The sequence below is a fragment of the Stenella coeruleoalba genome (genome assembly GCF_951394435.1).
Source record: "Stenella coeruleoalba genome assembly, chromosome: 19".
Taxonomy (NCBI): domain Eukaryota; kingdom Metazoa; phylum Chordata; class Mammalia; order Artiodactyla; family Delphinidae; genus Stenella; species Stenella coeruleoalba.
In genome coordinates this window covers 39,774,472-39,787,083 of record NC_137165.1, presented here as the reverse complement: position 1 = coordinate 39,787,083, position 12,612 = coordinate 39,774,472, and the positions used below count along the sequence as shown (strand labels likewise).

At 57.4% G+C, this 12,612-nt stretch overlaps 1 protein-coding gene across 3 annotated transcripts in view; it reads right to left on the bottom strand.

The window, feature by feature from the left end:
- Nucleotides 1–11,083, bottom strand: part of LASP1 (LIM and SH3 protein 1) — a 45,170-nt gene extending 34,087 nt beyond the window's left edge. For 2 of the 3 annotated variants that reach the window (XR_013825132.1, XM_079905868.1), the window contains exons 1-2: nucleotides 10,879–11,083; nucleotides 3,802–3,896 (exon numbers count right to left, since the gene is read on the bottom strand). Coding sequence is in view for 2 of the 3 variants with exons in the window: in XM_079905868.1 (XP_079761994.1) it covers nucleotides 3,802–3,896; nucleotides 10,879–10,947 (164 nt within the window). In the remaining variant the exon portion in view is untranslated. Of the gene's footprint in view, nucleotides 1–3,801; nucleotides 3,897–10,253; nucleotides 10,401–10,878 lie in introns of those variants that run through there. The other variant, XM_079905869.1, reaches the window with a different exon arrangement.
- Between the last annotated feature and the right edge of the window lie 1,529 nt (nucleotides 11,084–12,612).

The following is a 12,612-nucleotide window of genomic DNA, read 5'->3' as shown; positions in this document are numbered from 1 at the left end:
AGGAAGCAACGTGATCCCTGAGGTTCCTTGAGGCCCTGACATCTGAGTATAAGGATTTGGGGGTGAGAGAGAGGTAGGGGCTCCTAGAGGCCACACTGCTCGCTGTGGATACCCCTTTGGGCTCCCTGCTCCCAAACACAGCACACACACCCATCCCACGCCCTCTCCTGGTGCCACCCCCAGCTCCCCAAGACATCTGATCCCATTTTTCCCAGTCAGAGGCAGAGAACTCTGTGGAGGTGGGAAAGCCCCAGTCCCTATTCCTGGATTTGCCCACTGCTGCCCCATCCCCTAAGAGCAGCTGGGATTCAAGACAGTTTGCTAGAACCCAGAGATACTTCAAGCCCCACCAGCACAGGCCCCACTCTACTCTCTGAGGCCTGGGGAAGGAGTAGGACCCCAGTCCCTTGTTCCCCAGAACCAGGGACACCTCCACCCTCCTCAGCCCCTAAACCCACAGCTCAAGGCAACTGAAGGACAGACCCCTACCACTGCAGTCAGTGAGGAGGGGAAAGGTACAATTGAGCATCCCCCGCTTTCTTCCCCAGCCCATGTCCACCCACTACTTGACACCCCAAAAGCTGGTTCCCCTGGCCTGCAACTCTGCCTCAGGTCTGCAGCCGCTACAGACTCATGGCCCCCAAGGAGAAAGGAACAGGCACGTGTCCCCCTGACCCCCACCCCCACCCCCCTGTCCTCCAGGCTCCTCAACTGTTTGCGTGGAGACAAAGGACCAGGTTTGTTCGTGGACTCATCTGCCCCACTTTCAGAAAGAATAGTTTACAAAACAGATCATCGAGGGCATAAATATTCCTATAACAACTGGAATAGGCTCACCCCACCTACCCAGAAGCTTCAAGGGAGAATTCGATTAACAGTGGGCTCTTCCCCCACTGGCTATTATGCAAAAGCAGGCATGCTCCCCTCTACCTTGTCATAGCAAGGCTGAGTGCCTATGGCCTGGGAAGTGTGAACACAAACACAGCCTATACAAGTCCGACACCCTGGCGTTTCTCCCTGGCCCCACAGCTGGCGGCAGCGCGTGTGTCTGGATATGCACAGGCACGTGTGTAAATGTACATCCTTGGGGGTCCACTACCACCCAGAAGGCCGGCTGTGGGCTCTGGCCTATGTTCTCTCCCCGGCCTCACCCCAGATAAGTCTGGTGCAAAGAGAGAAATAGAAGAGGCCTTTTTTGCTGCTTTCAGTCACTTTCCAGAACTTAAATCTCAATCTTGGGAAGCCACTGGAGAGAGACAGACAGCTTTCTTCTTTCTCTTGCCCACCCTTCCTGCAAGACTCTGGTTCAGGGACTAACCAGAGATCGGCAGAACGTAGAGGCCCCCCTGCACACCAAACCTGCACACTCCCTCCCTGGGTGGGCTCAACTCCCTGGCCAGGGGCCGGGGGCCGGGGGCCGGGAGCGATCACCTGTCCCTCTGGGTCCTGAGCGGGACGTGCTGAAAAGCCAGGCCTGAGCTTCACAAAGGAAGGCCAGGCTGGCCTTATCCTGGAAACTCCAGGATTCAGGAACTGGAATGTCACTGGGGGATGGAGCCAAAGGCAGGAAGAAAACAGGAAGGGATGAGAGTGAACACTCAACTCCCGTGCCTGGCACATCGCAGGTGCACAAAACTTTTTGGTCTAGGCTCCAGCATCCCTGGGTAGGAATTTTTAACCACGGGAAAACTGAGGCCCGGACAGGTCCGGAGGGCGCCCCGAGCAAGCCGGGCCTGCCTCTCGGTTATCCCGGAATCCCCACGTCTGGCTCGCTGGCAAGGACCTGCAGCTCAGCAGACTCCAGCTGAGGGAGGGTGGCTGCCTCGGGCCAGGTGCTACCACAGCGCGAGTGAAACACAGCTGGGCCACAAATCCCCCAAGTGTTTGGCCCCTCAACCAGGGTCCTTCCCAGGTAACATCCCAGCTGGGCCAAAGGTCAGCTAGGCGCGGAAGAATAAGGACTGTAAAGGCTCAGGGAACGGAGAGGGGCCAACCTGCTTCTCTGGCTGGAGGCCAGGAGAGAGACGGGGGCATCTCACCCTCGGCAGGTTGGAAGCAGCATCCCGGGAGGGGTGTTTCACCTTCTGCCTTTCCTGGAGCACCCCCCAACCCCTGCAGGAGCTGCCCCCCCAACCCCTGCAGGAGCTACCCACCCCTACTTGCTGCCACCTCCCTAGAAGAGGGTGAGAAAAGTAAGCTGGGACTTTGGCACTAGACTGAGAACAGGCAGAGAAAACAAGGACAAGCCTCCGATTTCTTTCTTCCAACTCCCAGTGCTTGCTGCATTCTAGGCTACCGGGGTCTTAGGAAGAGACGTGAAGAAGCCTTAGTCCCTGCCATCCATTGGGCTCCGGGCTCAGCCAGACTTCTGCCTGGAGGGCCCGAGGCGCAGAAGCTGCCCCCAAAGGAGCCTAGGTGCCCAGAATCTAGCCTGAAGTGGGCCGGCAATCAAGGGGTTAACTGCCCCAGCCTCTGGCTTTGCTGAACCCCACCCTACTCCCCAACAGAGGGAGGAAGTTGCAGAGAATCAGGGCTTGTGTGAGCCTTTAAGAATTTGAAGAATGTCCCATTTCCCTTGGGGGGGCTGGGAGGGGTCGGTAGGGGGAAGGAGACCAGTGGAAGCTAATAGAGGAGAAGGGGCAGCTGAAGGAGAAGCCAGGACAGAGCTGTGACCCTCCCTCTACCCCAGGCAGTCTTCCCAGTGTCCCAATCCCTCCCAGAAGGGAGGTGATGATTCATGGTGCTTCTTGGGCTTGAGATTTTATCAGAAAATCTGTTTCCCCAGCACCTGGCACAGGTTGGCATCTAGCAGGCGGCAGGGCAGGCAGTAAGCGCCAGCCCCAAGGAGATGAGGCTGTGGTATGTGCAGGGGAGGGGAGGGCAGTAAGGGGGAAGACAGCCTTTCACAGGGGTTTAAAGCCCCAACTCCTTTTAGACAGGTCCCAACGTTCCCCTCCCAGGTGAACTTCAGCTGCAGAAAACCTCCTGACTGAGAATTTAAAAGAAAAAGAAAAAGGACTCAAGTCAGATCTTGAATCTTTCTGAACACTGATCTTGCCGCCTACTTGCAGTGACTTGACCTTCTGAAGCCCCGCCTAGTAGCGTGGCTGTGAGGTCCTACGTGAGCCCTGAGCTGAACGCAATCAACCTGAAACTGCACGGGATGGGATGGGGGTATCCCCCTGGAATGGGGGAACCCACCTCTCCCCACCTCCGCACAGTAGACCAGAGCAAACTCCACTGGAAAAGACATGAAGGTCTCCACCTCCCACCAGGCAGGGAATAGATCTGCCTGGGGCCAGGCCGCTCCCTTCATGCTGCCCCCACTTCTCAAGAAATGACTACTGGGAAGGGCCGTGGCCAGGAACCCCCAGGCCTAGTGCCCAGACCGGCTGGTAGCGGGCAGGGGAGAGGAAACAGTCAGGTGCTGTCATGGGGAAAGAAATGTGGAAGGCGAAGTGGAGAACACAACTGAGCAGAACAGGACCTTTTCTTGAAAGACCATGCTGGATCCCTCTCTCACAGCAGAGTGCGGTGGAAGGAACAAGCTTGCTCTACTACAGGTTTGAACTGGCCTGTCACTAGTCCTTCATCTGGGGAAAGCCCCTTCCCTTCCTGAAGCTTCAGTTTCCTTCGCTGTAAAATGGGCATATTAACAGCCCTAACTTCATCCAGCTGTGGTGAGGAGGACTCAACATGGTTAAAACATATGGAGCAGAGTGTGGAAATGCTGGGCCATGTCAAGGAAGCACTAGGAGGGAGCCCAATGCCCGCCCAGCCCCCGCCCAAGGCAGGACTCACGCGTTGCAGTAGGGCTTCTTCTCATAGCCCTTGTAGTTCTTCATGTTGAGTGTCATCTTGCAGGTCTCGCAGTGGAAGCATGCTTTATGCCAGAACTGGGGACAGAGGCAGAGGGAGGACACCCGTCAGACACCAGGATTCAGGAAAGGGGCTCAGGCCCCAGGAAGGAGCACTCCATTCGCGGACTGGAACACACCCACACCCCAGGTGAGCTGGGGCCATCTCAGGTCACAGGCTCTGGCCGCTGATGACACCACCCTCCCCTGTCCCATTGGAGCTATCCGGAGGGGGACAAGGGCACACGCAAGGTTGAGTGGGGAAGAAGCCAGTTATAATAGTGGCGAGCAGCCCCCAGAAGGTCTGCACCGCTTCCCCCAGACCACTCCCTCTGACCAAGCAGAAGCCTCATTGCTTATGCAAAGCTGCGCCAGGGTTGCTAAGAAGCCGGTGCTGAACGTGAGGGGCAGCTCCTCAGCCTTGACAGAGGAGGAGGGCCCAGCCCCCATGCACCCAGTCCCTCCTAGCTCCCACACCAGGGCCTCCAGACACACCTGCACCTCCAGACACACCTGGACCTGGGCAATGCGCCAGCCCCAATGCCTCCCCGCTTCCTGAGTGACCCCTGCCCAGACTGGGTGTGGGTGCCCCAGGCTCTAGCCACCACACCCACACCCTTCCCCCATCCCTCAGCTGGTCTTCCTCTGAGGCACCGCCCTCCTCTGCTTGGAGGTGGACGACCCCCCCCCCCCCCCGCAATAGTGGACATCAAAGCCCCACCCTGACTAGCTGTGTGACCTTGGTCAGGACCTACTCTGAGCCATTTCTGCGTCTGTAGAATGGAAATCACAATACCCATCTCTCTTGGGATTGTTGAGGTTTCAATGAGAAATCACCTACAGAGCCCTCAGCATAGCACGTGGCATCCCTACTTACTCGGGTGTCAGGTGCTGGGCGGGGCGTGGCAGCTTGGCGGGAGGTGGGTGTGTCTTGGAGTACAGGTGGGGCTCTGCCGTGCCCAACCACAGCTACAATGCGTGTGAGTGAGAATGCGTGACAGGGAAGACTCCAGTGAAGCCCAGGGACCCAGAACAGAACAGGGATCCATCCAGGGTGGCTGAGGGAGGGGAAGAGAGTCAAAGACCGTAAGGGCAGGGGAACTGATGCAACAGAGGTGAGCCCACCCTGAGAAAACTGATGCTCACGCGAACCCAAGCAAATGAGAGAAATCTGCCCCTGGCAGCCCAGGACGAGGCCCCCGGATCAGCACCCACCAGGAGTCCAGCTTCCAGGACCCCAGAATCCGGGCTGCTGGGGTGACCCAGCTGGCCCGTCCCTGCCCCACTTCCCAGCAGCCAAGGGAGACACTCCTGACCCCTCAAAGAAAGAGGCCAGAAGCCAGGGAAGGGCACAGGGAGACTTTCAAGGTGCCCAGCACACGCCCAGTTCTTGGCCACCTGTCAGGAAATTCCCCCAAGGAGGTGCTTTTCAAAATGTGTTTCCCAACCAAGGGGTGCTTCTAGGACACTTCGGAGAAGGGGACAGAAAAAAGGAAGCTGAGACGTTGGCATACTACCTCCCTCACCCTGGCCCGCTTCAACCAGAGACGACGGGGTAATTTGGGGGATAATCACCTTCTAACAGGGTACTTTCCCCATCAAGGAGACCCAAAGGACTCTCCAGTGGTGGAACAGTAAACGAAGTGACTGGAGAACTGCTCTTTGGGAAGAAGGTCAGCAGGAAATCTGGAAGCAAGGACCTCCACCCCAACCGGGGCCTATCCCTGAGTCCAGCCCACACTCCTCCCGGTGCAAAACCCCAGCACAGACGACCCACCAGAAAGCTAGAATGGGGTAGTCCCTGCCCCCACCAGCCCGCGAAATGAAAGCCCCTCTCCCTCCGCAATGCCTGGGAGGCGCTGGCAGAGCGCCCCAGCCCTGTCACCACCCAGGCTGCTGGCCTCTGCCTGCCTAGCTGCACATGTCCCTGCCTGGGCCCCTACCCCCGCAGGGGCCTGCCAGGAAAAACATTCTCTGGAATCCAGACCATGACCCACTTTCACACACACGTAGGCAGGAATCCGCACTGTCCTAGGCCTGGGGACCTCCGAAGCTGCCCCCTGATTGACGTGGGGGAGAGAAGGAGAGAGACACAGACACTTGCACCCTAGCCGACAGCCAGGTCCCCCCCTCCGGAGCCAAGCCCCTTGGGAAGGGGGCAGAGTATACTGGCCAGGCTGGGGTACAGGGCCAACAGCCAATCCGGGGGTTCCACAAGACACACACACACACACACACACACACACACGCCAGCTGCCACTGGGAGGAAGGGGAGCCCCCGTACAAGGGAACGGTGCCCATTTCCATCGGTAGCTCCTCCCCACCTCACCCCCACCCGCCTTGCTCTCAGCTACACATGTTAGAGGCTGAGGCAGTGGTCATCTGTTCTCTTACAGGGGGTCCAGGAACAGGAAAATGAAAACGAGTGGACTGAGTACCTTCAGGGTAACTACGGAACTCGGTCTCTGCATCTGTAAAGAGGAACTAAAACTCCTGGTCCCAAAGAGGTGCTGGGAGATGACACAGGCTCCAAGCCTGGCACACTAGCTGCTTCTCATCACTTCCCTCCCCTCTCTGGAGGAGGGCTCCAAGGTTCAAGAAAGTCCAGCAGCTCCTGCCGCTGTGTCCTTTTGGGGTAGGAAAGCGAGGGGAGCAGGGGCAGAAAATGACAAGTCATTCAACAGCCCCTTTGGGCCAAGCCTGGGCTGGGAACTCTGAGGGGACCCCAAATGAAAAAAACCCATCCCTGTCTCAGTTGGGTCTAGGGAAATAAGTCAATACAACCCCACAATGAGCCTCTGTCTGCCTCTTTCCCCTGCCCCACGAGCCCTGTCTCAGAGCAAGAGTCCCCTCTTTCTTTTCAATTTTTTTTAAAAAATCTTTTTTGTATTTTTTGGCCGCACCATGCGGCATGTGGGAATCTTAGTTCCCTGACCAGGGATCGAACCCCCGCCCCCTGCCTTGGAAGCACAGAGGCTTAATCACTGGACCACCAGGGAAGTTCAAGAGTCCCCTCTTTCTTGGAGGCCACAGGTAAGAAGATTTCAGAGAAGCATCCCGGGACTCAGGGAGCAAAGTTACCTCTAGGCATGCAACTTGAATCCTCCCTGCTGCCCCAGAAGTCCACTGTTTCCCTATTCACCAAAAACCAGACCTCTGGTGCCTGTGAGAAGCCTCTCAGCCCATCTCCTAGGCTCCAGCACCGCCCTCAACTCTCCCTTGCCTGCAGCTCCAAAGCTGCCACCAACTCCACAGAAAGGCAAACAAAGGCTGATGGGACAGAAGCAAGATCCCCTGCACTTGGGTGAGGCCAGCCCTGTCTCTCTGGAATCGCCATGGAGGTGCGGAAGCGGCTGCTCACAGCTCTGGGTGAGGGGGATGCGTGAAGTTCGGGTCGCTGTGCCTGCAGCCTGGTACCTTGCCCTCTGCACCCGGGCTGCCTATGACTCAGGGTTGGAGTATGAGACCTCTCCCTCCCTTCCTGTCACCCAGGGTTACAGTTTCTCACTCCTCCAGGGGCAACCCTAGCCCCACCCTGGCCAGGTCACCAGCCTAGCTCAGTTGGCCACCTGGGAGGCTGGCTTAAAGGCATAGACCGTGGCTGCACCACCCCAGATTCCTGGTTCAAGAGCCCAGGCCCAGAGCATTCCTCAGGCCAGGGTCAGGAAGGGGAGGGACCACTATTAATGAGATAGTGTAAATAAAAGTACTTTTTGCAAACACAACAGGCAGAAGAGCTGAGCACGAAGAACTTTAGATTTGAATTCCAGCTCTGGCAGAAAGGGGAGTGAGCTGCATGACCTGTCTGAGCCTCTGATTATGGGGTTCTTAATTTACAGGAGCGATCACATCTGCTTGGTAAGGCTCCTGCGAAGACTGAGCCTGGCACATTCCAATGAGTCGTAGCTATTATGAATGGATGGTCACGGGATGATCGTGCGGTGCTCTCAGCTAGGAAATGAGGCACCAGGGCTGCAAGGCCTTTCCTCCTTTTTTGTGTCCAGCCCAGCTTCCCTCTACCTTGCTGCCACCTGTGGGGGCTGAGAGGAGGGTGGTTCAGACAGCCAGAGGCAGAGAACTCTCCCAATGGGGGAGTCCGGGGAACTAGCAGCTCACCAATCCTCAACCCTTCCCAAATGCCTCCACCTGTGTTCAGGAGCCCGGCGAAAGCAAGCCAGGGCAGACGGACATGGCAAGACTCTTGACAATGCAGGTCCCCAGATACGACTGCTTCCTCACAGGGTCTAGGACAAAACTCCACCTCCCTCAAAATGTAGAGGACGTTGTGAGACACAGCCCCTCTCCCTCCCCAAAGGCCCTGCAGCAGCCCCTGAGAGTGCCTGGCACAAAGTAAATGCTCAATAAATATTTGTTGAATGAATGAGTGATGTCACCCTGTTTCTCCCCCAACTCTGATCCCATAAGTCCTCTGGGGAAGCAAATCTCGACCTCAAACACCAGCAATACATATTTATTCAGCACACAGAGCACACTAGGTATGGCAGGTTGAGGGCAGGGTGGCCATCAGAGGTGACATAGCTTTTAACCCAGCTAAGTCTTTCAGGGAGGAGAAAAGGCTAACACCAAGGACGTAGCTTGTGCTCTGGGTCATGTCGTGTCGTAGGGAAATTGCAGTGAAACAGGCAAGTCTAATTTGACTCTCTCCTGTTGTAAAGGGGAAGCCTTGCGAAGTTGGTTAGCAACTGTATCTATGGGACCGAAGGTTCCCCCTCAGGTCTCAGTCCTCCAGGCACCAGGTCCCCATTCCAAGTGCCTGCCCTTACTACCTGAAGGGGGTTGGGAGGAATAGGTCTGATACCTGGATATTCCAGGCCTCCTGCTCAGTGCAGGGGTGAGGTGTCCCCAGGGCCACCTCCTGTAAGGAGAGTTCTAAAAAGAGAGAGGAATCACGAACTCTCACTTCCCAGGGCAACCTCCACCTGAATGTCCTCTTTCTGCGAGGGCAAGAGAACAGCTGGGGAGGGCACCTTGAAGGATCCCTGCACCACTCCGCTCTGACTCCAAAGGTGTGGGGCTGGAGAGAGTACCCCAGCAAGGTAGGCAGGGCACAGCCTATACCACATCCCCTTCCGGGCACTTTAGTGCACTTCCCCACCTTCAAGGAAAAGACATTACCATACCCATTTGATAGATGGTGAACACTGAGGCCTAGAGCCATTCGTAGAGCTGGCAGGAGCAGACCTGGAACCAGGACCAAGTCTCCCAACTCCCAGGCTAGCAATCCCTCCATCATATATTGCTTCTGCCTTATGTGGGTGGAAAGTGGTCATAGCCTCTTCCCAGTTCATAACCGTGCAGAAGAAGGAGCGCACAGGGAACTCAAGATGCAGAGACCAAAATCCCTATCACCGGGGAAGGGCAAAAACCCCAGTGTGCAAGGACAGAGAGCTCTCAGGTCCTGCCTGCAAGCTCAAATCCTGCCTTCCGGCATGGTCATTGGGAGGAAGGTCAGTACCCACATCCCTTGTACCCATAACATGGCCTTCCTCTCCACCTGCCCAGCCAGGCCCAGGACTGTGAAACAGCAGCAGCCCCATATGCCCCTTTCCTCCAAGAGCAATTTCAAATGCATCTCAGAACCTTAGAACCCCACCCCTTCACCCTGACTCAGAGACCAAAGGTCACTGAGGAAGCACCAACCCCAAGGTGGAGGGGAAAGACAAAAGTATCCAACGAACTGCGCTTTCCCAAACAAAACCTGGCTCCAGGTGGGCTCTGCACCCCTCTTCCATCCCATGCCCCCCAGCCCCTGCCGGTCCAGACAGGAAGGAGGGAATCTTTGGACTTGGAACAGGCTTTAGGAGGTGGATGACAGGCACGATGAGGAGGGGGACAAAATCACACAGGCTGCTCCTCCAGACTGGGGAGGGGATGCAGAGAGGAGGTGGATTTGGCCTTAGGGTCTTCGGGAGACTAAAAGAGGCCAGGATCCTACCCCAAACTGCCGGAAATACCCAGTTCTACTCTCCGCCCCCCTCCAAAAGTATAATGGCAACCAGATGAACGAGTCCAGCATGATTGGGGCGGGGGGAGGAGGAAGACGCGTAAGGGCCCCCAGGGGACAGTGAATTTCCAGAAGGCCACCTTCCCATCCCCCTAACACCTCCCCCTTTTCTTGGCTTCCCCTGAACTCAGCCAACCCCACCCTCCACTGGGGAAACCTGCTTTGAAAAGTTAGCTCTTTGTTCTACAAGCTGGACTCAGCCTCTGAGCACAATTTCAGGAGATTTCTGTGAAGCGACCCCCACCCACCCTACTCCAGCACGCGACCCCTCCCCGGTCCGGCTGGGCGGACCAGCACTGGGAGTTGGCTTCCAATTTGAGGTGGGGGCTGGGAAGGTACGGAGGACGTCTGCTAGTCCATTAACCGCTCACCCACCAAGAGAACTGCAGGTCGTGCAAAAAAGGGGTCTCGCAGTGGGGCTTGGGGCCTTATCCGAAGGCCAGTTCACCAGATGCAACACTCGCCGGCTGATAGCCCCCGCCCTCCAGTCTCCAGGCCAGGAAGCCCGGCCATTCGCCGCCGGAGCGGACGGTTTCGCTGGGGCCCCCAACCTCTGCCCCGCCCCCCCGCCGCCCCCTCCCCCAGCGCCCAGCGCTTCCGCCTACTTGGCGCTAGGCGAGGCGAGGAGAGGGAGCGGCCGTCTCCTCTCACTCTCCCGGCCCTAGGGGGCGGGACTGCACCCCTAACCTTCCCTCACTCCCCACCCCCACTCCGGGGCCTGGCTTCCCTACTCCACTCGCGTCCTCCCAACCCCTGGGCACAGAGCCCACTCTTCTCCAGTAGTGGCTGCCCGCCACGCGTGGACTCCTTGCCTTGCCCCGATCTCCTGGTTTCCAGACTGGGGTCTGTCCCCACACCCCACGACACCGCCCTCCCTCCCTCCCTCCTCCCAGGATCGCGGGGATGAGGCGGCATAGACCCAGCCCCGCTCTCCTCCCCCGATCTGGAGCACTGTTCGGGGACTGCAAAGACGCGCCTCCGGGTCCCGCGTCTCACCTTATCCAGACAGTTCACCTTCTCCGTAGGGTACACGATCTTGCCGCACCGGGCGCAGTTGGGATTCATGGCTCCGGGAAAGGCTAGGGCGGGGACGCCGGAGCTCGCGCACGTTCTTCCCTGGAGCGAGCTGGCGGGAGACGGCCGCGGCTGCAACTGCACAGGAGACGGCGACGGCGGCTGGAGCTAGGGAACTGGCCTCCGCCTCCGCCCTCCTTCCCCTAATAAACACAGCGGGGAGGAGGGGCTGTACCGGGGCGGGGACGCGCCGCGGGCGCGGGCAGGGGCGCGCGCGGCGAGGCGCGCTCCCCGGGCGACCCGGGGCTGCGCGGGGGCGGGTTCCGGGGACGACTGCGGGCCCGGGGGTACGCGCCTAGGTGAGCTCCCAAGCAGAAGGAGCCCTGGAGAGATAGGCCCGGAGGCTAGGCGCGGACAGACGACCTTGCCCAGGGTACTTCCGGCGGGGCGGAGCCGATCTGGCTGCACATCTGGGCGTCTGGGCTGCAGGAGGCGGGCAAACCCCTCGCACCCCTCCAGGGTGGGGTTTGAGCCCACCCGAACACCAAATCAGATTCTCCAGATTTGGAGACTTCCTTTGTACCCGTTGGTACCCGACGAGAACATGCGGACCGAACGGGAAGCCCCTGCTCCGCCCTCATTAGCCTTCCCCTGCAACATCCTTTCCCACATTTGTAGGGCGGAACCAGTCCCTCCCGCCAGGACTCAGCGCCTCGCAGCTCGAGTTAGGTTTTCCTTCCCCGCGCCTCTGCCGTGCAGCTTTCCTGTGGTTCCCCGGATCCAGGGGCCTTCTACTTTCTGCTTGGCCCCTTTTCCTCTTTCGTTCCTTTCTCTATATCCTTACTCTCCACCTTTGGTGTAGCGTTGACTTAACGCCCAAAAGAGCAGTATCCAAGCCCAGGGACGGCGTGGGGGTATAGCTCAGTGGTAGAGCATTTGACTGCAGATCAAGAGGTCCCTGGTTCAAATCCGGGTGCCCCCTCGTAGTTTTTTCCTAAACTTATGTAACTAATATAATTCATTCTTGACTCATATTTTAACCTTGGGTTCTAGGTTAAAGAAAGAACTGAAAAGCTATTTAAAAATTCCTTCCTCATTTTCCAACCGTAACGGAAAGCTTTCGGCTTTATTTCGTACTCCGCAGGAGGAGGGGGTGGGTACAGGCACAAATCAGGTACAAAAGCTGCAGGTCCCCACTACCCACGCCAGCGGTATCAGGATTTCTGCGGTCACCGCTGGCAGCCTCAGGGGTGTCAGGCAGTTCCAGGAGCTGGTTCAAGAGACAAGACTCCCCCAAATTCGTGTTCAGTTTTGGGTGGGGCTGGGTCAAGGGAAGGAAACCCACAGACACAGACTTTCTCCAACTTAAACTTTCTTTATTACAGGTGACAGGCGCATGCCGTGTTCACCTTTCCCTATTGCTCATGCCACCGGCAGAGTGAAAGCACTTCGAGAACGTGGAAATGGCCAATGCCGACCCAAAAGTTCATTTACAAAAATAAAGTTACATCCGGATGTAAACTGATATAAACTAATGTAGTGGTTCTCAAACTTGAGCTTGCGTCAGAATTACCTGGAGAGTTTGTTAAAGCACCTCCCGGTTTCTGATTCTCTTGGCCTGGAGTGGGACCCCGAGAATGTGCATTTTTAACAAGTTCCCAGGGAATGCTGATGCTGCTGGACCACACTTTGAGAACCACTGAACAAATAATAAAA